Here is a 24,742-nt window from a genome sequence, read left to right as displayed (position 1 = left end):
GATCATCGGTTCAAGGACCTAGGCGGGGAAGGGGCACGTGCCTCCTGTGCACCACTCTCCCCAGCGCCACTGATTGCAGCTGGTGAGACGGGTTCAAGTATCTGATGTTATCCTAGATCAAAACAACATTGGAGACGTGGCTCAACGTCCAAAACGAACAATGTTGGTTTGGGGAGGTGGGGCGAAAAACATCGCGTCTAGTAACAATGCCTCGGGTAAAGTAAGCACAAGACATGGGATGCTCCCTCCTTTCCATTCAGTGGCCTTCTGTTGTCGGGAGCTTTTTACGGCGTGATAATTCTGCAAAGTTTTAGCTTCAGCGGAAACCCAAAGGGAGCGGACGGTGTAGTGCATATGTGAGTGGTACTCCCATTATGCGGTGTTTGGCCTATGACATTGCAGCCAGACATGGCGCAAAGTCGCCGATATGCCCGGTGTTGTTTGCGTACTTGTTTGGGCCGACACCCACTGTTCGGAACGTTGCTTTTCTGTCAGCTCAGGAAAAACAAGATAACATTTTAAGTTAGTAAGTGTCAAAATCTGTTGAATTGATGGCTCTGTCGTCACTGCTCACAAAATTTATCGAAATCTATGAACAAAAAGAATTGTATTTGCACCAAAACGGTGTCCATATCTGAAGCGATAAAAAATAGCTCATGAATATGTATGCTAGACTCTCAGCAGTGGAGTGGGAGCCCTCCGAAACTGGTGGATCGTTTAGCCGTTTATAGACATTTTGGTTATTTCTGTCAACACGCGAAGCGATTCGGTTAATGTTCGAGGGGGTTTAGCCGGCCCCCCTTGTTGCCGCCCCTTGACTACGGCGAGCGCGCCGGCCGGTCCCCGAGGGTGCCGCGCGTACTCGCGAATACCTCCCGCTGCGGTCGCTGGGGCCATGACGCCGGCGGCTCAAGGTCGGCGCTGTTTACAGCAGCGGCGCGGCGGGCCGGGCGCGAGGAGGGCCTGGTCGTCCCCTCCCCCTTCCTCGGCGTGCCGCGCGGAGGGCCTGTCGCGCGTCTGCCGGCCCGGAGCAGCTGAGTGAGCCCGTCGGTGTAACTGGAGGCGTCCGATCGTGGGCTCCTGTCACTGCAGCCGAGCACTTGAGCACGGACGGCCGTACCACACCCCTGCTGATTGCCAGAGATGACGGTGAGTGGCGACGAGGGCGGCGGACGGCGCTGGCGGCCGTGGCTGGCGCGGCGCGAGCCCCGCGTCCAAGTCGAGCCTCTGCACGGCTGCAGGGCGCTGTTTATTTTGGGCTCGGAGCGGGCCGTGGACGGCGGCCAGCGCGCGCTGCGCCATTGCCGCCGTCTGCGGCATCGCCGCCCGCCCGGTAATCACGTCCCGTCAGATTCCTAGATGCAGGGCTTCGCTGGGACGTCATGGCATCGCCCCGATCTATGTTTACGTGATGACCGGTTTCGGCTTCAAGTTCTGTTCCGCCCGACACCTCGAATCAATGATGCAATGTGTGAGACCACTAATGTCGATGAGTACATTCAAAGGAACTTGAAAACGGCCAATGCAGTGGTGTTTCGTGATGGGCGAAGTTGTAGATCTACGCAGTCTGCTTGCCCAAATCTAGCAAACCATTTTTGGTCCAAAATTGCGATTTGATAGTTGCTCTCTGATAAAGGCTGTTGGAATATCGTTCATAATCCCTTACTGCGGCTTTTCTAACAGCATTTCCGTGCCGGGCTGTTCGGGCTGCCGCCCCCATTTAATTTTTTACGGAAACGATCTGCGAAACTGAAACGCATAAACACTTTGTGTCTTTCTGTCTGATAAGCGACGCTCTCGGGGTTGACCATCAAAACCATGGTAGGTCACAGCATTACTGCTCAGGGAAACACGTCTTCAATGCCCTTCAAGTTTGACGCGGGAGTCATTTTGCCAGTCATTTCTTACTGCCGGGCACGAAGCGATGAGGTCATGTCCCCAACCCAGAGCTAAGAGGTATACATTAGATTTTGAGCGATTTTGCAGAATTCGGTTAAATGCGCTGCACTGTTGAAAAGTGAATTTTCCTGATCACCCTGTAGAAAATACTGGCATTAGGCCTGCATACTCCTGTCTGGCAGTGTGGTCGGCTGATTTGGCCGTGTGGTGCATTGTGCTGATGGCCTAATGTTCTATCATGGTGAACTATTTACAGGCTCATCACTGGATAGTTTGAAACGAAAGCCGTTAAGGTCGAAGAACTAGGGAATCCGTGTTTTTCCTTGTCGCTTATCAGCTACCTTTGTGCCAGTGGATGGCTCTATGTTACAATATTTGTTCACTATATAAGCTTTGGCTTAACAGGGATCCAAAAAAGGTGTGCCAGACTCTTGACGGTGACGCTCGCAATTGCAAATGTGTCCATAATGCCACGTGCAAAGAAAACGAACGTAATTGTTTAAGACGGATTGCTCCCTTTGTTTAGGATTTTTCAGGCTTGGAAATGCGCTGTTTTAAGTCAGAACGTGTCACTCATTCATGGAAGAACAAATTAGACAACTGTTGCGTCGGCTCAGTCTGGGCCCTGCCGCCGTGGGTGCGTAAACCATAAACATGGGAGGAGAATGGGACAAGTTCAGAGCATGCGAAATTTAACTTTGCAGTCGGCGAGGTTGCATGAAAAGGAACACCGTCTAGAACATCAATGCTGGTGTTGCTTGGGCTTGTGTGCTATGACTTGTGTTTGAAAACCTTTGACACCGATTGTTTTAATTTGTTTGCTTATTGGGCGGATAAATCTTACTTTTGCTATGTCGACTCGCCACATTCGCACCACCAGGTCAAAGAGCAAAAACATTATCATGTTTTTGCTAGACACTGCCAAAAACATGACAATTATTTAGGTATTAATAGCATAATTTTGCTCTTTACATCGTTAAATAACAGGGACAATTTAAAGGAGACATGTGACAGCATTAAACCGACAAGTTATGAGAGAAAGACCGAGTAGTAAGTGGTACTTTGACATTCGGTTCGTCGTCTCTCCCCGGCTGATGTTTTGACGGTTGTGGCAAGTACTATAAAGTGAGCTTCGGAGGACGGCGCGGAGGCGGCGTTCCATGGCGCGCAAGTTATTTATAGTGCAGTGACGTCTGCTGAGAGGAGGGCGGCCGGTCCCGCTGGTCCATGGTGTGGTCCGCGAGTGGGGTTATCATTCGTAAATTACAGGTGATCTGCCTGGAATAAGCGCTTAGTTTTAAACAGGGGTGTTGTTGTCGCTCGTGTCTGTGAAGCGGTGGTGGTCTTGCACTCACTTGGATTAAGTATTGGCCTGGAAGCGTGTGGTGTCTATCGAGGCGCCCGGCGAAGGTGGCAGGTTGTAGTTCTGCGGGTACTACTCTGAACCCACAAGATGATGCGACTGTTAGGCCTTTACGGGGTTATTCCCAAAGGTGCAAGGACCTTCTCGACATCAAGGGTAAGCATGATGCAGGGCATCATACATTTGTAAAACAATTTGGGTTCTGTCTCAGTCAACATGTGACATAAGGTCCCATGTCAACATTGTATCCTCTGCTTATGTAAGAATGTAGCGGGTGGTACTGCCCCTGCTTTATGCAGAAATTTTGACAACATTTTCTTAAGCTCTACAGTCATGCATGCAGGGCATTGGCCTGAAAATGAGGCTGCCATCAGCTTTTATGCTATATATGTGATCAGTGTTAAATTTTATAATTTCATGTTGCGTGTCTAACTCAAGGTGAGTTCAGTTTCAGTCATGATGCCCTTTCTTCTTACATAAATATATATGATCAATAGTTAAACTGTTTCAAGTGATTGGAGTAGACATCAAACTTTCCTGATAAGTGAATTAAAGGTTTTCTGCCTGATATTCATGTAATGGCATTGCATGACCTGTCCTTAATCCCTGGTGCAATTTGGTTGTTGGGCAGGATGGTTTATCCTATGATCACTTAGGCATTCATGTCACTGGCCATGTCACTGGCTGTATGTTATGACAACTCTGACCATAACATTATCTGAAGAAAACATCAGGTGGCTTAGTTTCTGTGTAGAAAATGTGTTCAGGGTATCTGAAAGGTAAATAATTTATGTGTAGAAAATGTTTTCAGGGTATCTGAAAGGTAAATTGACTAGCCTGCACTTCCATGTTTTACAAATGGCCTAGAATGAAACTAAGCCAATGTAGTAACTAGTAATAAATGTGCCTTTTCCTTTGGCTGTCTGTTACAATAAATGACAGCTATTAACTATGCTATTGGCTGTTTCACATAGGATATTTCTGTACACCACTTACCTGGTATTTGCTGTGAAGCTTTTGGCTAAAGCAGATACATTTGTTGCATGTTACACTTCTCCATAATAGTTTGATTATTATTCACACTATAAGTTTTTGTATAATCCCTATGCTCTCATGGTCCATACATCATCATGCAATGCATATTTTATAACAAGCCATGGGTTGTTCTTACCTAGGCTTCTGCTCAGGGTAGGGCTGATCCTGTGTAAGTCCAATCTTGTAGTTGACTCTTCAGAAACCAACTGGCAAAAGACACAAAGTGTCAGGCCCAGCCAACTGTGGGTGTGGGTATTTATGTGCTGCCCACCTTTAATTCCTAAAGAAAAGTATCATATCCAGTATGCTGGGCTGGCCCACCTCTCACTCTGCCACCCACCTGACCCAGTCTAAAAGGAACTGTAGCACAAAGGACAGTCACCCTTGCCATCAAGTAATAAGTTGTACTTTGTGAGCAATGCTGCACATTGTTTTGTTATGAACACTGAAACATGGATTTCTTGAGCCCTCAGTTTCCCAAGCAGCATCCTGAATCATTGTCAGAGGACGTTATCACATGTGTTGGAACTTGTGTCATTGGGGCTTTACAATGCACTCAGCTGCTGAGGCTATATGGCGTCGCCTGCCTCTCACCCTGGTGGTAAGGGCGGCACCGCGGGGAATCGAACCCCGAACCTCCGGCTTCTCAGACGTTCAGCGGTTAACGCAGACACCTTATATGTTACGACTTCGAGCATGCGTAAACCTGAAGATGACATTGTTCACTGGTTTCCACAGAGCTGTGAGAAGCTTCGTGTGGCCATTATCGGCCAGAGCACGTTCGCCGGCGAGGTGTACAAGCTGCTGCGGAAGGATGGCCACACGGTGGTGGGCGTGTTCACCGTGCCCGACCAGGGCTCCCGGGAGGACCCGGTCGGTGAGTCCGAGAGGGCCCGGTGGCCGCCCGCCTGCACGGGGTGCAGACGGGTGTCCTCATACAGCTCCAGCGAGGAGGAGGACGGTATGGACTTGGTTTCCATGGCTGGTTTCCGTTTTCTGTCCCTGACATCGGTGAAATTTGTGCGTAATTCTGAGTGCTGACCGCGGTCCAACAGTGTAGCGTATACATTGGGGTCTTTGACCGTGCACTCGCGTGTTTGTTATGAAGGCATTTAGGAAAGTCGAGTGTCCTGTCAGTACGATTTTCACCAGCAAGACAGCACGCCGATCCTTCTGTCCTAAGTCGGGAAGGAGTCGGAGTTCTTCCTGCCGTAAGCAGTGGTCGACCTGTCTTGGTTCGGCCCGTGAACGCAGCACGGACACCCAGGACGCTGCGCCCCCTCCCCCCCCCCCCCCCCCCCACAGGGAGGCCACATGGGCAGCCCGGTCCCGTCCCAGGGCGAGGAGTTGCGAGCTGTTCTGATTGTCAGTCATGAACGGCTTGCAGTAATTATCTCGAACTACGCTGATGGTGTTATATCATGTAGCTGTCAGATGTTTGGCGCATGCGATGTTTTGGTTTGTACAACGCAATCTTAATGTGCGCTCGAAGTGTAAGCGCGCCTTCCCGATGGCGCTATAACATGTGACTGACGGACAATGATGTGCTCGCTTTAGCCGTAGCGTGTAGTTCGATTTTTCTCGTTATCAGACACGCTGTTGGCTAGGCAGTCTCACTATAAATCACATTCCGCTAGCAGAAATTCCCGTAAGTTGCGGTAATCGAATAGGACTTCGTCGTTTGCGTGGTGTGGAAAGTTTTGTAGATGCATTTTAACGAGATTCGTGCCCCGCCCTAACTTGTCTATGCAATGCATTAATCCAAGATGTCCTCCTGTACGCTGTCGTTCGATGCATTTTACAAACGCATTGACTTTGCATCTTATACTGTGGCACGGGCGCTTTGGATCTCGGTGACCATGGCTGTCGGTGGGGCGGTCCAGACCAGACCGGCCCGATCCGGTCGAGTCCGGTTTTTACTGGTTACTGCGATCTAGCGACTGGCCTTGAAGTGTCATGGCACCTGCGCCAACCGGGTGCGGGGTTACCAACCGGAGGCGCTTCGCGGAGCTGCCGTCTCGCTCCGATCGGATAATCCAGTCGAGATGTTGGTGGCACGTGGGTTTAAGCGCCGCGGCGCGGAAAAGACTGCGTTCACATGTCGGCGCTTTGTCGTCAACCCGATGCTGATCGTCAGATCTGACCGAAACCTCGCGAAACGACAAACGAACAGATATGAGGGCGAGATGCACGTCATTTTGACTGATTGATCGATGCACTGATTGCACTGACTTGAAAAAGCCGACGGAGCAATCATGCACGGGGCATACAGGGGCCGTGCAAAACGTCCGTAATCCCGATAGTTCCCCACCAAACTGGTCCTCAATGAATAGCCATGACGCAGTTATTTGTTTATCGCCGTCCCCTGGTGTGCGGGCGCGCTGGCGGCGTGGCCTATCACATCCGACGTGTCAGCGGCTAGTGGTGGGCGTGGCGCGCGTTATAAACAGATCGGCAGCTGCGCCGCATCGAGACCCGCCAGCAAGACTTTTGCGTCGTTACGCTCCGTCCGGTCAAGGAACGCGATTCAATCTAAAAGTCGCATGTTATTTCCTTGCGATGTCTCGATGTTACCACGGGGTGGAACATTGAAGCATTGCCGTGCAGGAGCGGTACAGATACGGCGCTGGCCTGTCGGCGGCGATTTCAGCTCCCCCGTGGGTCGAGCGGAGTCCTGCGGACGCCGCTGGGCCGGCGGGCGCCTGGTCATGAGCTTTGCGGTGTTGGGCTGGAGCCGATCGGTCCTCCGGGCTACCGGCCAGGCAGCGCCGTCATGTGCCCATGGCAACGGCCCCCGTGGCCCGGAGCTGAGGGCCTGATGCAACGTGTCTCGTATTACTCCCCGCAGACGGCTCCATGATCTCATAGTTGTCTGTCGTATTCTGGGGTTCGGCTGGTCCTGGTGGGCGTGTCGAGGTTCCCGTTCCCCGGTGTGTCGTGGTTGGTGTGCTCATTGCCGAAGAATAGCATAGGACTCCGTCGTCACGGGACGTTTCTAACCTTTCCATTCGCTGTGTTAACGAAGAAATGAAGATGCTGTAGAGACTTACGTCTTGGGAAGGGGTAGGGGGGGGGGGGTAACCTCTCCGCAGCCACTGATCTGAACTCTAGTAACACGGCGCCCTATCATGTTTGACTGCATAGTGCTCAGTTTTCACAAGGTCGCATTTTGACCATTCCTTTTTCCAATTAATGTGTCGTGCAATGAAAACTTTGAGTAGGGTGTTCTCAGTCATCGTTTCGCACTTGAGTGGCAGACTGAATTGGACAATATGAAATGAATTTGGCAATGACGCAATGGCGTTCCTGGCATGCCGTTTGTGGAACGTGACTTAAACCTTGGCAAATTGATGGACGCCTGGCTTCGGCCCCGCTACAAGAATGCGGGGTTCCAAGAATTGGCTAATTTGGCATTACGATTATACGAATTGCAATAAAGTATGGGCTGTGAAAAGGCATTAAATATCCGGGCTGCCGACACCCTCCCCCTCCTCCACACCTACCAATGTAGTCGATAGCTGGCGCTCCTTACTATCATTTTGAACGACTGGTGTTTACTCCGACTGCAACGTTGCTGTTTGACCTGAACGGGCCAAAACCGGAAATTGTTGGATTCCTGAGGTATCGAGCTTTGCATTGGTGTTTGTTTCGAGGCTGCGTCATACCTAAGGGTAAAATAACAAGAGTGCTCCCTACCTACTTGTCTCGCCCACGTGTATGAGTGTACACATTCGCCGTAAATGGAATTATATGGGATAAAATCTACGCATGAAGTTACATGGATTCGGTCCATAGTTAAACCTATCAAATATTAGTGCTTCAAATGAAACATAATTTGTAGTACATTTTTGTCGCCAAAACATTTTGGACACTTTTTAACCAACGAATGCATGATACATCTGGGGAGCAATGTAAGTCCAAGATTTTCGGCAATAAAGAAAAAAACTTTAGAGTCATCGACTTCCTGCCTGGGGTCAGCAGCGTTTGGCTGTTGTGGTCACTGTTGCCAGCTTTCAGTGCATCGAGCACAGGCGGACAGCCTGTGGTCCCGGTACAGTCCTGACATTGCTAGCTTAGGCGCCGCACTGGTATCTTCGGTACTAGTTTAGTACCCGCCGCTGGTACCCTGGTATAGAAATCCTGACTGCTAGATTCGTACGTATGTAAGGCTGAAGGAAAGTCCACCGACTTAGCATGCGGTTTGTGCCGGAGCCAGTCTCTGCTGGCCCCAGCTTTCTCCAGTGTTGACAAACGTGGCACCCCTCCGCGTGACGTGCGTGCGAGGTCGTGGGAGCGGGAGGCGACTCTGACCCGCCCTCCGTCCGGCAGCGACCACGGCCGCCGCCGACGGCGTCCCTGTGTTCAAGTTCAAGTCGTGGCGGAAGAAGGGCGTGGCGCTACCCGAGGTGCTGGAGAAGTACAACTCGGTGAACGCCGAGCTGAACGTGCTGCCCTTCTGCAGCCAGTTCATCCCGATGGAGGTGATCAACGCGCCGCGCCACCAGAGCATCTGCTACCACCCGTCGCTGCTCCCGCGCCATCGCGGCGCCAGCTCCATCAACTGGTACGGGCCCGCTCAGAGGGTCAGAGGTCGTCGGCCGGCCGCGGTGGCAGTGACCAAGGTTAAGCTTGCTGGTGTTCTGTTGCATTGCTTTTTAATATTGCACAATTCAGCTTCAATGTTAAGCTCACTTGTTAACCGATGCCTCGTAACGTTGAAGCCCGTGAGGGGTGTTTACCTTGACCGCAACAATGGCAGGGTTTGGTCCCATTACCAGAGCCTGCATGTTTCGGTTTTTGCCGATGTTCCTCGCTGCATGTGTACACGCTGCTGCCGCCGCGGTGGTCCGGACAAGCGGTGAATTGTCGGGTAGCAGACGGTTCCAGTTTTTGTCTGACGCCGCCGTTGGTTGGGGAGGTTTTTGCCCGTCTGCGCGATAGAAAGCGGCCAAGGATGGCGGTTTTTATGACACCTTGAACGCTCATGGCCGACGAAAAAAGATCAGAAAAACCGTCCACTAGGGACAGTTTGATAAAATGTTGTGTTTGCGCGTAGCCAAGAGGTGTCACTGTGATATCGCTGACGTATTGTGTGAAATGCTAGGACACTTGTGCCCCATTTAGTGAGGTGCTTCAGCATTGTATTTGGACCATCTGTCGTGGGATGAGAAAGCAATTGCCACGATATGTCAGCTCATTGAGACAGACCAAGTGAGGGAATAATTAGTGAAAGAACACGTTTCGGAATTACATTACTTGCTCCGTTCAGTGTATTGTCCCTCCGTTCAGCGTATTGTTTCGTGTTGAATGGGCGCCGCCATGTCATTGCTCTTCACGAATGCTGCGAGTGTGTAAGCAAATTACGGGAGGGTGTAGGAAAACGCAGAGCCTGAAGCAAGGTGCCTTTCCTAAAAAAAATGCGGAGTAAGGAATTGAGAAAGATCCTAACAACGTGGGTAGGAAAACAAATTAGTGAGTAAAAGTGAGCCGTGCTATAAGAATGAGGTAAGGATTTCAAGTGCAGCAGTACAACAACTTACTGAATTTGGCATGAACGTAGCTGGCAACTACAGTCCATAAGCCCATTGCCGCCATCCCAGCGTCCTGGCCACTCCCAGCCCCTCAAGGTCGTTCGCCCAGCGCTGCCGGCTCTTCAGCTCCCGCGGACGTCTGCCCCGCGATGTCACACGCCTGTCGTCTGTTGTGACGTCATGTGTCTGCGGCGTGCGTCGGTCCGCTGTCGACGCCGTCGCCGGTGGCGCTCCGGACTCCGGACTCTGACGGCTGATCCGATGACACAGGACTCTGATGTGCGGCGACAAGAAGGCCGGCTTCTCGATCTTCTGGGCGGATGACGGCCTCGACACGGGCCCCATCCTGTCGCAGAAGGCCTGCGACGTCGACCCGGACGACACCGTCGACACGCTCTACAACAAGTTCATGTACCCCGAGGGTATCAAGGCCATGGTGAGTGCCGCGCCGCGCCATGCCTCGGCGCGCCCAGCGGACTGCGACAAAATGCGTGAATTCCGGCCTGTCGAAATGGCGCGGCAGCTGCACTGTCCATGGTACACATGTTGTGAGACAGCTGACCTTCGGCGCAGTGGACCTGGCCTGATCGAGTCGAGGAACGGATGCCTGGCCAGGCCGATGCATGACCCCGTGACCTGACGTGGCCAGCCGGTGTATATGATCCGATCCGGGCAGTTCACTCCACGTGACGCGGCCTGACTTGGCCTGACATGTGACCTCACCTGACCTGGCCTGACCTCACCCGACGTCTGACCTGACCGGCCTGACCCGCCGCGCTCGTCAGGCGGACGCGGTGAACCGCGTGTCGGCGGGCACGGCGCCGCGCGAGACGCAGCCAGAGGAGGGCGCCACCTATGATCCATTCCTCAACAAGAAGGAGCTGGTGCGGCTGGAGCTGGAACGGCCCGCCGAGGAGATCCACAACTTTATCCGCGGCCTGGACAGCTCGCCAGGTGCGTGGGCGCCGCCGCTGACGGGCCGGCCGGTGCCCGTCGGCAGCTCTGGCCAGGTGCGTGGGCGCCGCCGCTGACGGGCCGGCCGGTGCCCGTCAGCAGCTCTCGCCAGGTGCCTGGGCGCCGCCGCTGACGGGCCGGCCGGTGCCCGTCGGCAGCTCTCGCCAGGTGCGTGGGCGCTGCCGCTGACGGGCCGGCCGGTGCCCGTCGGCAGCTCTCGCCAGGTGCGTGGGCGCCGCCGCTGATGGGCCCGCCTGTGCCCACCGGCATCTCTCGCCGGCTGCTTGGCAGCTCGGCCGAGCCGGCGCCCGACCCAGCCGGTCGACCTGCGGTCAGTTTGACGGCCTACATAGGTGCAGCGTCTTTGGTGGCGCTCTGGCTCCGTGGCCCGACCAGCGAGACGCTGGGTCGCTACGGAGGTCAGCCGGGTGTTCGTGTTCCCTGCATGGCCGCTAGTCGCCGGAGTCTGTCCTTGGGGTGGATCCGCGCAATCTCCCTCAGCTCTGTGTGCCTGGACCGCGCTCAAATGCTTAGATACGGTTTGTTAAACTTATGTCTGCTCTAAGAGAATGTAGCATTTTGTTACCTTCCAAATGCACGTAGTTCTGTTTTTTGATCTCTGACTCATTGCGTTGCAAACCATGTTAGGCTGTGCAATTTTGAGAGGATTAGTTGACGAAGGGGGGGGGGGGCTGAGAACGGAGACATCACCGGCGTGGGTTCACAGGTGCGTGGATCGTGATGGATGGGCAGGAGACCAAGCTGTACGGATCGAAGCGGTTCTCGGGCGCGCGGCCCGACGGCACCGAGGTGGCCATCGAGGGCTGCGACCGCCCGGGCGTCATCTGCTCCCATGGCCTGATCCTCACCGGATCCGACGGAAAGATGGTGCGTGCCGCCCAGCGACGCAGCCGTGACCGCGTGGCCTGGGGCTGAGGTCGCGGGCGGTGTGGCGGTGTCGCGGGGGTAATGCATGTAGCCATTTGGCCCCGCTCACGACGGGCGCTTGTCAGCCTTGTCAGACGCGTGTCAGCCGCGTGAGACGTGTCTCAGCCGTGTGAGATGCGTGTCAGCCGTGTGAGATGCGTGGTAGCTGTGTGAAATGCGTGTCAGCCGTTTGAGATGCATGTCAGCCGTGTGAGATGCATGTCAGCCGTGTGAGATGCGTGGTAGCTGTGTCAGATGCGTGTCAGCCGCGTGAGACGCGTGTCAGCCTTGTCAGATGCGTGTCGGCCACGTGCGACGCGCGTCAGCCGTGTGAGATGCGTGAGGGTGCTGAGGTGGGGCCGGCAGCCATCAGTGATAAGTGAGATGTGTGAGCAGCGCGGCGATTATTGCGGATGGCTGTACTGTGCGGCTTGTGTATGAGTCACGCAATGGTTTCTGCAGATGGCCGTACCGTGCGGCTGGTACCGTGGTGTCTGAGCCATGTGGGGGCATGCGCAGATGGCTGTACCGTGCGGCTCGTACCGTGGTGTGTGAGCCATGTGGTGGTATCTGCAGATGGCTGCACCGTGTGGCTTGTGTCTGAACAATACGGTGTTTTCTTCGGACGTTTGCGCAGTGCGGCGAGCGTGAGCTTCTGCGACCTGCCGGCAGGTGTCGGTGGCGCGGCTCTCTGTGGCAGGCAAGATGGTGCAGGCGGCCCGGTACGGCCAGGCGGAGGAGGCGCGTGAGCGGTTGGAGCTGACCGCCGAGGAGCAGGCCCTCTCGGACGCGCTCCGGCGCACCTGGGCCGACATCCTTAAGATCGAGGTGGCTGACGAGACCGACTTCTTCGCCGCCGGCGCCGGCAGCATGGACGTTGTCAGGTAGGCGATTCGGTGACGTAAAGTTGTGCCGACGATATTTCGCTTATCTTCGTTGTTGGTTTGCCTGTCCGGCTGCAGTGCTGGTGGGTTGCAGCCGGAAAAACTAGGGATTGGGTCATGATTTCTGGTGCTTTGCGTGTTGCAGGCTGCTGGAAGATGTGAAGCAGAGGAGTGGGATTGAGCTGCAGAACGAGGACGTGTTCATGGCCTCCAAGTTCGACGACTTTGTCCAGACGGTGGTCTTCGTGTCTCGCGGCGGCAGCCTTAAACCAGAGTTCACTTACGACGCCATCAAGATGCACGTCAACAACATGGATATTTCCTTCCCCCATCAGGTCACTATATATGCATCATGATTGTCAATGTTCAAAGGTCAAGGGTTCAAGGTTGTCAGGGGTGAAGCCCTTGTCACGGACTTTGAGGTAGCGCCTATGAGTGTGAATGTGAATGAGCTGGAGCTCCGATCGTTACTTTTTCCATGTCCATTGAAACATTGCCTCACGGTGGACAGGGGTCGTACACGCCGTCATTATTAAGAAGCGATTTCGACCGAGTGGCTTTAGTGTGCGGGGTGCATCGAAACCAAATCACTTATTGACACCGCCCTGGTAGCGGGGTGCCGGTGATGTAGTTAACGCATCTGCGTTAATCACTACGTGTCTGGGAAACCAGGGGTACGGGGTTCGATTCCCTGCGGTGCCCGCCCTTCCTGACAGGGTGAGAGACAGTCGACGCCATATAGCCTCAGCAGCTGAGTGCGTCGTAAAGCCCCAATGATACACACCGCCCTGGTAGCTAGTAACTCTAAAAGTGAACATATTTATGTCAGCGGTCAGAAAAACGGATGTGCTGGTAAACGCTCGTAGGTCCAGGGCCTTGCGGCGTATCGCATCGTACGCAGAGTTTCAGCGTACTTGCACAGATGGCTCCAAGACGGAAGTGGGCGCTGTATCTGCACTTGTATGTGATACACTACGCGGTCCTTTTCGTTACCGAAACACGCCTCAGTTTACACTTCCTGAGTTTGTCACCAACCTGAAAACGCTCTCTTTTATTGAAGTTGGTGACAGCATTTGCAATGGACTCTGTGGATTCGTTGAGCAGCTCTCTGGCTTTAAAAGCTTTTAACGCGTCCTCTTACCCCGTCTTTATGTCCTCTTACACAGGATATTTTAGCTCGGCTAAAGATGCCGGATCGCGTCGGTAAGGTGGTGGTGCTCCGTTGGATGCCAAGCCATGCTGGTGTCGCTAGTAACGGGCCCGCGGATACAGATGCAAGAGAGAGCGGCCTGTGCATCACGTTGACACCGCCTGCCCCTTCGTGCCAGAGACTCGCACCGGGCCATAGCGAGCGGGGTAAAAGACAAATGGCAACACTGCTGGAATAGCATGACAGGCAATGAGCGTAAGATGAGGGAAACACAGGCCCATGGTAGTCGAGTTCACGCAAGGCACGACAAGGAGCACTGACCGCAGAATGTGAATCACCCACACGCATGCGGCTCACGACGACCTGCTGTGTAGTGGAGACCGGCAATGTTGTTTTCGTAATGCGCTACCCACCGTTTGCAACACTATTTGCACATGTCTAGAGTTTATCGAAGAGCGCCTTTTTCATTTTAGTCAAAATGCTCCCATCTGTTATCTTTTCTGATACGCTTGACAACGACTTTCTTCGGGTTGTTACAGGTCAATTGTTTTCATTTGCAACTTACAGGAATGTCAGCCATTTACACGCCGCGTCAGCCAGTTAACAGCTGTGGGCGCGAATTGACCATCGTAGCCGACGCTCCCTTAAACCCCGATCACCATCACCAGCCATGTTGTGCCGTATGTCCGTTTGGAATGCGGGCCATACTATTTTTATAGGTTGGCATGCCATTGCGTCTGAGGCACGTGGCATGTCACGTACGATCGCGCCTTAAGTGTTTCGCGACTCTGCAGAGCTGTGTTTGATGTATGGAGCGGCTGCCGACGAGAGCCGCGCAGGTTGCGCCGCGCCACGAGCTGACCATCCGCTGTCCGCGCAGGTGTTCATCAATAACGAGTTCTCCGAGAGCACCACCGGCCGTCAGATCACGTCCATCAACCCGGCCGACGAGAAGCCCATCTGCGACGTAAGTGGCGTGCGCCGCCGGGGGCGGCCGGGCGCCCCCGGGGCTGCCGCGTGGGGCGGGCTCGACTGGGCTCTCCGCTCGGCCGGGCGCCCCCGGGGCTGCCGCGTGGGGCGGGCTCGACTGGGCTCTCCGCTGGGCCGGGCGCCCCCGGGGCTGCCGCGTGGGGCGGGCTCGACTGGGCTCTCCGCTGGGCCGGGCGCCCCCGGGGCTGCCGCGTGGGGCGGACTCGACCGGGCTCTCCGCTGGGCCGGGCGCCCCCGGGGCTGCCGTGTGGGGCGGACTCGACTGGGCTCTCCGCTGGGCCGGGCGCCCCCGGGGCTGCCGCGTGGGGCGGGCTCGACTGGGCTCTCCGCTGGGCCGGGCGCCCCCGGGGCTGCCGCGTGGGGCGGGCTCGACTGGGCTCTCCGCTGGGCCGGGCGCCCCCGGGGCTGCCGCGTGGGGCGGACTCGACCGGGCTCTCCGCTGGGCCGGGCGCCCCCGGGGCTGCCGTGTGGGGCGGACTCGACTGGGCTCTCCGCTGGGCCGGGCGCCCCCGGGGCTGCCGCGTGGGGCGGGCTCGACTGGGCTCTCCGCTGGGCCGGGCAGCCCCTTGGGCTTTGGATGATGAGCTGCTGCAGGGTCCAAAGGGCGGGGACTGGATAAATGCGGTCAGATGTGGCGGGCACGTATTCCAGTCCAGGGCACATTGTAGTGGCGAGTTGAGCTTTTTTGGATGTTAGGTTATAGATGTCTAGAGAGTGGGGATGCTCAGGACCATGTTGACCTAGCCCGTGTGGCAGGTCTCAGAGTTGTGTGGTGAGACGCGCTGGTGTTGCCTGTTCGTGGTGTGCGTGGGATCTGTGATAGGTACCGTACCGCTCTCCTTAAAAATATTGGCTATATGCGCCGGCCTCCCGTTGTCGCGTCGCAGTCTGTTCACTGAATGTCGATGTGTTTTGGGCTCATAGGATTGAGGAGAGCGCGGCCTTGAGTTGGTGGAGCAGTCACCACAAGGCAGGCGCTACTTCCAAACGGCTCGTAACGGATACCTGCATCCAGCTGCGTTGATTTGCCGTGCGTGTTGTCAAGGCGCCTGAGCAGTAGCATCGGAGACCGGGACAATCTCAGCTTTTCATTTGGTTCAACAGGTGGCGCGGTCGTCTCCGGCGGACGTGGACCGCGCTGTGAAGGCGGCTCACGTGGCGTTCACCGAGGGCGAATGGGGCAAGATGAACGCTCGTGACCGGGGCGCGCTCATGTACAAGTAGGTGGCGTTGACAGACGTAGATCTATAGGTCGGGCATCGTTACACCCCACGTCCCAAGGGACTGCATACAGGCCGGTGGACCATACGATCTGTTCTGCGTTAGCGTTCCAATTAGCGATGTGTTTCAATGACTTACATGTGTTGATCGCAACTAAGTTGTGTGGACGTGTGGACACGCATGCGCTAATGTTTGCGTTATGCTAACACGCGCAACCACGTTTCTTTGCACGTGGGCGTTGCTTCTCATCTGTTGCGCTTTACTAAGCTTCGCTCAAGATATTGATTTCCAGTGTGGAGCATAGCCCGCAAAAAGTAAACAATAAAATGAGAGCGACGTGATTGTATCAGCTGGCATTAAACGTCCTAGATAGTCTAACCCAGGCAGCTAAGAGAGTTACCGCAGCATGCTGCAGGCACAGTCCTCGAGTCCGGTGTATAATATCGCGCCATGGGTTGTGACGCAGTTTTGTTAACTGGTTACCGATTGTAAGACGCCATCAACATGGGTTTTTGCTGCCCTGCTGCCGGCTCCAAACAGCCCATGTGCCAACAGCTGCACGTACTACACGTGTCTCTGTGACCAGGCTTATTCCCATGCCAGGGCAGCGGCACCGCTCTGCTGCGCGCGTGTCTCTGGCGGCGGCGGCCGTGAGTCCGCCATCCCCGACCCGGCTGTGACGCGCCTCCCCCGCGCCGCAGACTGGCCGACCTCATGGACCAGCACAAGGAGGAGCTGGCCACCATCGAGACGATCGACTCGGGCGCCGTCTACACGCTGGCGCTCAAGACGCACGTGGGCATGTCGATCGACACGTGGCGCTACTTCGCCGGCTGGTGCGACAAGATCCAGGGCAAGACCATCCCCATCAACAACGCCCGGCCCAACCACAACCTCACCATCACCAAGCGCGAGCCGATCGGGTGAGGCACGCAGACGCGTGACGCGTGACGTGTGACAAACGCGGGCGGATGGACTGAGGCACCGACACTGAGACGTCACCAAACGCGAACCGAGCGGACGAGGCGTCGATGGCGTCGGCGGCGGACGCTGCATGTGGTCAGACTGGCCGTGTGTCGTTGGGTCGGACCCTGAGCCCACACGTCTCGCTCGTTGCCGGCAGCGTGTGCGGTCTAGTGACGCCGTGGAACTACCCACTGATGATGCTGTCCTGGAAGATGGCCGCCTGCCTGGCGGCCGGCAACACGGTGGTGATCAAGCCGGCCCAGGTGTCGCCACTGACGGCGCTCAAGTTCGCGGAGCTGGCCGTCCACGCCGGCTTTCCGCCCGGCGTCATCAACGTTGTGCCCGGCTCAGGTGAGCTGGTCGGGCCGACCGGCCCCGGACACCGGTCAGGAGGGCGGAGTGATGTGGCCTGGACTGGGGTGGCCCGCTCGGGGACGTGGTGAGGCTCGGGACACCGGTCAGGAAGGCGGAGTGATGTGGCTGGGACTGGGGTGGCCCGCTCGGGGACGTGATCAGCCCCGGACACCGGTGAGGAAGGCGGAGTGATGTGGCCGCGACTGGAGTGGCCCGCTGGGGGACGTGGTCAGCCCGGGACACCGGTCAGGAGGGCGGAGTGATATGGCTGGGGCTGGGGTGGCCCGCTGGGGGACGTGGTCAGCCCGGGACACCGGTCAGGAGGGCGGAGTGATGTGGCTGGGGCTGGGGTGGCCCGCTGGGGGACGTGGTCAGCCCGGGACACCGGTCAGGAGGGCGGAGTGATGTGGCTGGGGCTGGGGTGGCCCGCTGGGGGACGTGGTCAGGCCCCAGACACCGGTCAGGACAGCGGGGTTATGTAGCCGGGGCTGGGATGGCCCGCTGGAGGCACGTGTTCAGGACGGCGGGTTAGGTAGCTGGCGCTGGGGTGGCCGGCTGGGGGACGTGGTCAGAACGGCGGGTAAGGTCGCTGGCGCTGGGGTGGCCGGCTGGGGGACGTGGTCAGGACGGCGGGTTAGGTCGCTGGCGCTGGGGTGGCCGGCTGAGGGACGTGGTCAGGACGGTGGGGTTGTAGCCGTGGCTGGAGTGGCCCGCTGGGGGATGTGGTTACCCTGGCCGGCTAGACTGGCGGGCTCAGGATAACACAGCTTCCCAGACAATATTCACGGTCGGCTCTTGGCAATGGACATTGCTGGTTGGAGTTTACAATCTTGGTTGTTGTGATCAGAAAATATCCGGGACGTCTGATCCCGGAGGGGAACGCGCACTTTAATTCTCTGCCCGCTAAATAGCAGTCCTTAAGAACGTTTTAGAGCCTCACCGTCTCGAAGCCCAATAGGTCAACCCAGGCAGCAGAGAGCGGGCTTGACTGTGTGGATAGAGGCGGGGTCCCTTTTGGGCGAGGTCAGGGTCGGGACGCCAACAGGGCGCCCAGCTAAGCGCAGGGCCGGGGTCCGTTGCTGCCGTGTGTTGATCCAGTGGCAATGCCAGTCGGCGATACAGGCTGCTGGATAGCTGGGCCGGTACCGACACGGTCTGTGGCCGGCTGGGCTGAGGGGCCGCTTCTCTGGGTGAGCTGAGGGGCCGCTCCTCTGGGTGAGCTGAGGGGCCGCTCCTCTGGGTGAGCCGAGGGGCTGTTCTTCTGGGTGCGCTGAAGAGTCGCTCCTCTGGGTGAGGCGAGGGGCTGCTCCTCTGGGTGAGCTGAGGGGCTGCTCCTCTGGGTGAGCTGAGGGGCCTCTCCTCTGGGTAAGGTGAGGAGCCGATCCTCCGGGTGAGCTGAGGGGCTGCTCCTCTGGGTGAGCTGAGGGCCCTCTCCTCTGGGTAAGGTGAGGGGCCGATCCTCCGGATGAGCTGAGGGGCCTCTCCTCTGAGTAAGGTGAGGGGCCGATCCTCCGGGTGAGCTGAGGGGCCTCTCCTCTGGGTGAGCTGAGGGGCCTCTCCTCTGGGTAAGGTGAGGAGCCGATCCTCCGGGTGAGCTGAGGGGCTGCTCCTCTGGGTGAGCTGGGGGGCCTCTCCTCTGGGTAAGGTGAGGAGCCGATCCTCCGGGTGAGCTGAGGGGCTGCTCCTCTGGGTGGGCTGAGGGCCCTCTCCTCTGGGTAAGGTGAGGGGCCGATCCTCCGGGTGAGCTGAGGGGCCTCTCCTCTGAGTAAGGTGAGGGGCCGATCCTCCGGGTGAGCTGAGGGGCCTCTCCTCTGGGTGAGCTGAGGGGCCTCTCCTCTGAGTGAGCTGAGGGGCCTGTCCTCTGGGTGAGCTGAGGGGCCTCTCCTCTGAGTGAGCTGAGGGGCCTCTCCTCTGAGTGAGCTGAGGGATGCTCCTCCACAGGCGGCGAGTGCGGCCAGGCGATCGCCGACCACCCGCTGGTGCGCAAACTGGGCTTCACCGGCTCCACCGAGATTGGCAAGGTCATCATGAAGTCGTGCGCCGAGTCCAACCTGAAGAAGGCCTCGCTCGAACTGGGTGGCAAGTCACCGCTGGTCATCTTCGCCGACGCCGACCTGGACAAGGCCGTCCGCATGGTGGGTTGCGCGGCTTGGCGCCGATCGGAAGCCGGGGCTGCCCTGATCGCCGATCAGTGGGCGGGATCCTAGCTGTATTTGAATGCGTTTCTGCTGTCTGGACATCATGTTGAGAGGCTGCTGGAGGGTGCCACGCGTTTGTGAGCGGTGCGGCTGCCGTGGTGGGAGTTCGGTTCGTTTGGGACCTGCGGAGCGTGTTGGAACGTTCCAGTGGAATGGCGTTGATTGCGTTCACGGGTCTTGGCCAACACCTTCGCGGTGCCCTGACGGATGTTCGCCAAAACGGCCGCGTGGCGCGCCGGGCGACGGTGGCCACCTGTGAACGCCAGAATTGATTGCAAGACGACTGTCGTTTTATTTCGGCAGACAGCGACAGCAGCTGTGTGTGCCGGGCCCCGCAGGGAAGGAGTGTGCATGTGTGTGTGTCAGGGATGGAGTGTGCACGTGTGACGTCAGTTGCAGGGCTGCCAGATGTGGAAACAGCAGGCAGGCGGTCCCTTATCGCCAACTGAAAGTTACGCAGGCCCGCATCTTGCAACACGTTGGTGACGAGCGTCCCTGGCATCGCCTGGTCGCAATGCCGCTATGCTAACCGATGCGCGCACGGTAGATGAGTGGCTGTTGTCCCCGGCACCACGACAGTCGTTTTGCAATCGGCAGCGTGCCGCGCTCATCGTTGACGGCGGCTCTGTCCACGGTTCGCAGGGCATGAGCAGTGTGTTCTTCAACAAGGGCGAGAACTGCATCGCCGCGGGCCGCCTGTTCGTCGAGGAGTCCATCTACGACGAGTACCTGCGCCGCATTATCGAGGAGATCGGGAAAATGGTGAGCGAGATGCACCCGTCCCCTTCTGGGACAGGACCTGTACGGCACTAGCTGAGGGGCCACTGAGCGTAGCGGCGCACTGCCTGGGAAATCACGGTCGGGGACTCGGCACGGACACGCTTAGTGCTGATCCAGCTTTGATCGTCGTACTTTAACATGACGTCATCAATACGCGGTAAGGCTGGCTCCACATAACGGTTATCGGCGCTGCTTGGAGGTCGGAGCGGTGTTTAGGCTCACGACGGAGCTGCGTGCTGGATCTGCCCCTTCGCAGCTCTGATGTAGCAGCTCCCTGCTGTCGGATAGAGGCGGCCGTCTCCTGCGCCGATGATGACGGGAGGGTGCAGTTTAGTGCGGCGAGTGGACCTAAATAAAATGTGTCCCTTGGCTTTCGCCAGGCATTGTTCTTAAACACATTACCTGTGGTGCCATGGTGTCCTAGCTGCGCCTTGTCATTTTTTGCCGTTTCTGAACGCGTTCCGTTGCGTTGGCAACGCTGTGGTTTGGTGATTACCTCTCGGGATACAGCTGAATTCACTTCCACTTGACCCAGTGCGATATTGAAGTTGACACTGGCAGTGCTTGGAGTGTACACGCGTGCCCGTCGCACGCGCCAGTCGGTGAGCTGCGACTCTCCGCGTCAGCCCTGGCGCGCAGGCGGGCTGGGGGCTCCGAAACAGAGCCCGGTGGTGCTGCTGTAGGCATACCAAAGCGGGTTGAAGTCCTGACTATTGTAGTAAACACTGGACACCTGACGTGCGTGCGCCCGCTGCCCATGCCCGTCCGACCTACGCGGACGGGAGGAAAGGGGGAGGGGCGCTGCCGCGTGCCTCCGCACCTGAAATGCGAGCCGCCTCACGTTCGTTCGTCGACCATCTGAGTACCTGTGACGCCCCCGCGGCACACATCGGCGGGCCTAGTCAGCGCGCGCCCGCCGGTGCGGCGGCCGGCTGTGGCGGGGTCATGGCGCGCCACGCGGCCCGTGCGCCCAGGCGACGTGTCGAGTGATCCGGCCCGTCCCAGCTCTGCCTTGGCCAGCCTGTCCTGAATAACGCGTCACTGCTGGCGTCGCCTCAGGTCCCATTGGTCCTCTTGAAGCCGCGCCCACGGTGCCCGGCCTCTCATACAGTGCGGTCTCACTGGGCTGCTCTCTGCCTAGAAAAGATAACACGTAACGCATTTTGGTCATTACAGACTCACAGCATCAATTGGGAGCGAATTCAGGACGGGACCTAAAACGGCATAGATTAATACAGTGAGCATTAGACATTCGAGACGCTTAAATCACGGCATGTTTGAGTGGCGCTTCTGGTCTTCATAGTAGCAAACTTTGTTCTTCCACTCGACAAAGTGAGATGGGATATAAAAACGTTATGTTTGTGCTTCTCGGTTTGCTGGTGATGTTCCCCAATTTTTTTCCAAAAAAAATAACCCAATCGGACCATTCCCAACGTACCTTCTGATTTGCGAGCTCGGTCCCCTTTGCTGCATGGCCGTCGCTTTGTGTATGAAGTCATGTGCTCTTCTCGTTCCGTCCTTTCGTTATCTTACCGCTTGCTGCCTTTGCCACCTGGTTTTGTTTCTCTGCTTCCCATGTCACGTGGCCACCTGACCTGCCGTTGACGACATCTGAGTACCTGACCATCTGCGCTCCGTGCGTCCGACCACCCGGTCGTCTGCTTCCCGCCTCACGTGACCACCTGACCTGCTGCTGCTGATGGTGTCTGACCATCTGACCAGCTGTGCCGCCGTGCGTCTTATAACCGGTCACTTGCAGTTCGCCCCACCTGCCGCCACCCGCCGGCTTGCTAATGACGTCGTCGCGCCGTCCGCTGGCCGTGTATCGTCTGGTACCAGTCCGGCTGACGGCCGTGTTCTCGCCGGCAGACCATCGGCGACCCGCTGGACCGGTCCACGCAGCATGGGCCGCAGAACCACCGCGCCCACCTCGACAAGCTGCTGGAGTACGTGCAGACGGGCGTGGCCGAGGGTACGTGACGTGAGAGCGCCGAGGCCGGCGGTGACGAGGTCACCTGCGGGGTCGGCGGTCACCGCCGCCGTCCCCGCGGTGATCCGGAGAGGCCGTTGTTACCGGCTGTATCATGTGCTCTGCGTTGACCGTGTGTCACCGGCTGTATCTTGTGCTCTACGGTGACCGTGTGTCACTGGCTGTATCTTGTGCTCTGCGTTGACTGTGGTGACCTGTCGTGACCCCTCCCCATCCGACAGGTGCCCGGCTGGTGGTCGGAGGTAAGCAGGTGGACAGGCCCGGCCTGTACATGGAACCCACCGTCTTGGCCGACGTCGAGGACCACATGTTCGTGGCCAAGGAGGAGTCCTTTGGCCCCATCATGGTCCTCTCCAAGTTCGCTGAGGGGTAAGTCAGCACGGTCGGTTTTGGTCGCAATGTCTTGCATGTGTGCCCCCTCGCATCCGAGTGTGGTGTGCTTGTGTTCGGGTAGGATTCTGTGTGTTTGTTTGTTCTTTTTTGCAACTTTCTGAGGGGAATGGAAAAGGGCTAGATAAGCCGCAATCTGACCAACAAGTGTAGATCAAGTCATCAAATGTAATCTGCCAAGCTGCTACAGATACGTGAGGGACTAGAGGGATGGAACGAAGGGGTGGGAGGAAGGAGAGCGAGGCGCGCGCGCAGACGTCTGACCCGGCTGTGCCGTTGTGGGGACGTCGGTGCCGTGGTGACGTGAGTAGGCTGGCTGTGCTGTCGTGCGTGTGTCGGACTGTCGTGACGTGGGCTGCGTGGGTGGAGTGCCGCCCCGCTCTCGGGGCGCCGCCCCCGCGCTGTCGGCCTTAGCTCGCCCGCAGCTGCCGGCCGCCTCCTGACGTCAGTCGATCGGGCCGCACTTACGCAAACGCCCACCACTTGATCCCGCTTGTTTGTCTCACACAGGACGTGTTTGGGTGGGAAGGATGCCAAGTTTGGCGTGTATAGTGTAAAGGTCGTTCCGCCGTCATCTGTTGCCTATAGGCTGTCGTGTGGCGTCGCCACCGGTGCTTGGTTGCAAGCGTCAGTGTCGGTGGCGTTCTCAGCTGTTCGTAGTGTCATCGCGTGTGCCGACGGTAGCTGTTGCACAAAGGTCAGCGACCGGTGACGAAGTTGGGCGGGGGACACAGTTACCGGAGGCCCACTGAATCTCAGTGTTGCCGTCAGCGCACCTTGCCCGACCTGACCTGACATGACCTGAAATGACCTGACCTGACCTGACGGGGCCTCGGGAACGGTCTGGCCGTGCGTGACCTAATCTGACCTGGGAAGCCGTGTGACCGTGCTTCTGATCTATTCTAATCTGACGCGATCCGGCAGGACCTGGCCTGAGGAACCGCCCCTGGCTGTGTCTGAGTTGTCCCCCCCCCCTCCCACAGGGACGTGGAGGGTGTGGTGCGTCGGGCTAATGATACCGAGTACGGCCTGGCGTCCGGTGTCTTCACGCGGGACATCAACAAGGCGCTGTACGTGTCGGACCGGCTGGACGCCGGCACCTGCTTCGTCAACACCTACAACAAGACGGACGTGGCCGCCCCCTTCGGCGGCTTCAAGCAGTCCGGCTTCGGCAAGGACCTCGGTGAGCGGTAGCCGGCTGGCGACAGGCGCGGCTCGCACGGCGCAAGCTCAGGCGCCTTTCGCAGGGTTGGATGTGTAGGAGCTGTCCCGCGTCGGACGTTACGTGTGGCGGTCGGTATGTTCAGTGTATGTTCTGCCTGGTGTGTGGCTTGTCTGTCGTGAATGACTTGTGGATGTGCTATACTTGATGTTCGTCTCCGAAGTGACTGAAGTTCACTCTGTCGGTTGATCGGCGCGGTGGCTGGAGTTGGTCCATCACAGACGGCCCATCGAGCGTTTGAGTCGTCACTTGTAACTCTTGACACCGCGGATAGTTCCTGCGCATGAGATGACATCGCTCCGCCCCCTCCCACAGGCGAGGAGGCTCTCCAGGAATATCTCAAGACCAAGACCATCACGTTCGAGTACTAATCGCCTGCCCATGGGGCGGCGCTGCCACCGCAGCCGGGGCTGGGCGGGATCCCTCCCCTCCCCCGGACTGCTTAGGTCACAACGAGACGTCTCCCTGGTGTCTGCTGCTGTGCTGGGGAGCTGCGCCCGGCTCCCAGGGTGTTACGGGAAAGATTGAGGGTGTATCGAGGCGAGGGGAAGGCGGACGCGGCACCTCCATGGGTGCTCAGCGACGAGCGGTGTCCAGGCCGTGGAGTACGGGTCGCAAGTGCTTCCAACGGTTCAATCGGCTGCTGGGCTGTTTTGAAATGTTCGCCGCTCCGATGTCCGTGGCGGTCGAAGCACCGATGTACGTAACGAGTGGCCCTTGTATCCACTGAACACAAATGTCAATCGTCTGAATCATCAAGGATCATGCTGTGGTGCTAGTTGGTCGGGAATAACGCACGTTGTTACTGTCGGCGGAATGGTGACATCTAGACACCGGACTTTGTACCCGCATTGCCGCCGAGCCTTACTGTACTCTGAACCAAATAAT

The 24,742-nt window shown here is 57.4% G+C and overlaps 1 protein-coding gene across 2 annotated transcripts; it reads left to right on the top strand.

Moving 5' to 3' along the window:
• The first annotated feature begins 1,075 nt into the window (after positions 1-1,075).
• Positions 1,076-24,443, top strand: LOC119108687 (cytosolic 10-formyltetrahydrofolate dehydrogenase). Of its 2 annotated transcripts, none has more exons than XM_037232314.1 (18): positions 1,076-1,149; positions 5,036-5,174; positions 8,627-8,861; positions 10,099-10,264; positions 10,614-10,782; positions 11,510-11,670; positions 12,382-12,593; positions 12,739-12,928; positions 14,624-14,710; positions 15,838-15,953; positions 16,656-16,877; positions 17,078-17,271; positions 19,216-19,409; positions 20,115-20,234; positions 22,122-22,224; positions 22,464-22,611; positions 23,616-23,815; positions 24,170-24,443. In XM_037232314.1, the coding sequence occupies exons 1-18, from the start codon at positions 1,144-1,146 to the stop codon at positions 24,223-24,225; spliced, it is 2,718 nt and encodes a 905-aa protein (XP_037088209.1). In that variant the 5' UTR covers positions 1,076-1,143; the 3' UTR covers positions 24,226-24,443. The 2 variants fall into 2 exon arrangements, with proteins under 2 accessions (XP_037088209.1, XP_037088208.1); XM_037232313.1 differs by lacking the exon at positions 1,076-1,149 and adding an exon at positions 3,106-3,418.
• The last annotated feature ends 299 nt before the right edge of the window (positions 24,444-24,742 follow it).

Source organism: Pollicipes pollicipes, unplaced genomic scaffold (genome assembly GCF_011947565.3).
Source record: "Pollicipes pollicipes isolate AB1234 unplaced genomic scaffold, Ppol_2.1 Scaffold_6686;HRSCAF=7923_pilon_pilon_pilon, whole genome shotgun sequence".
Classification (NCBI taxonomy): Eukaryota; Metazoa; Arthropoda; class Thecostraca; order Pollicipedomorpha; family Pollicipedidae; genus Pollicipes; species Pollicipes pollicipes.
This window is presented reverse-complemented; position numbering and strand designations above follow the sequence as displayed.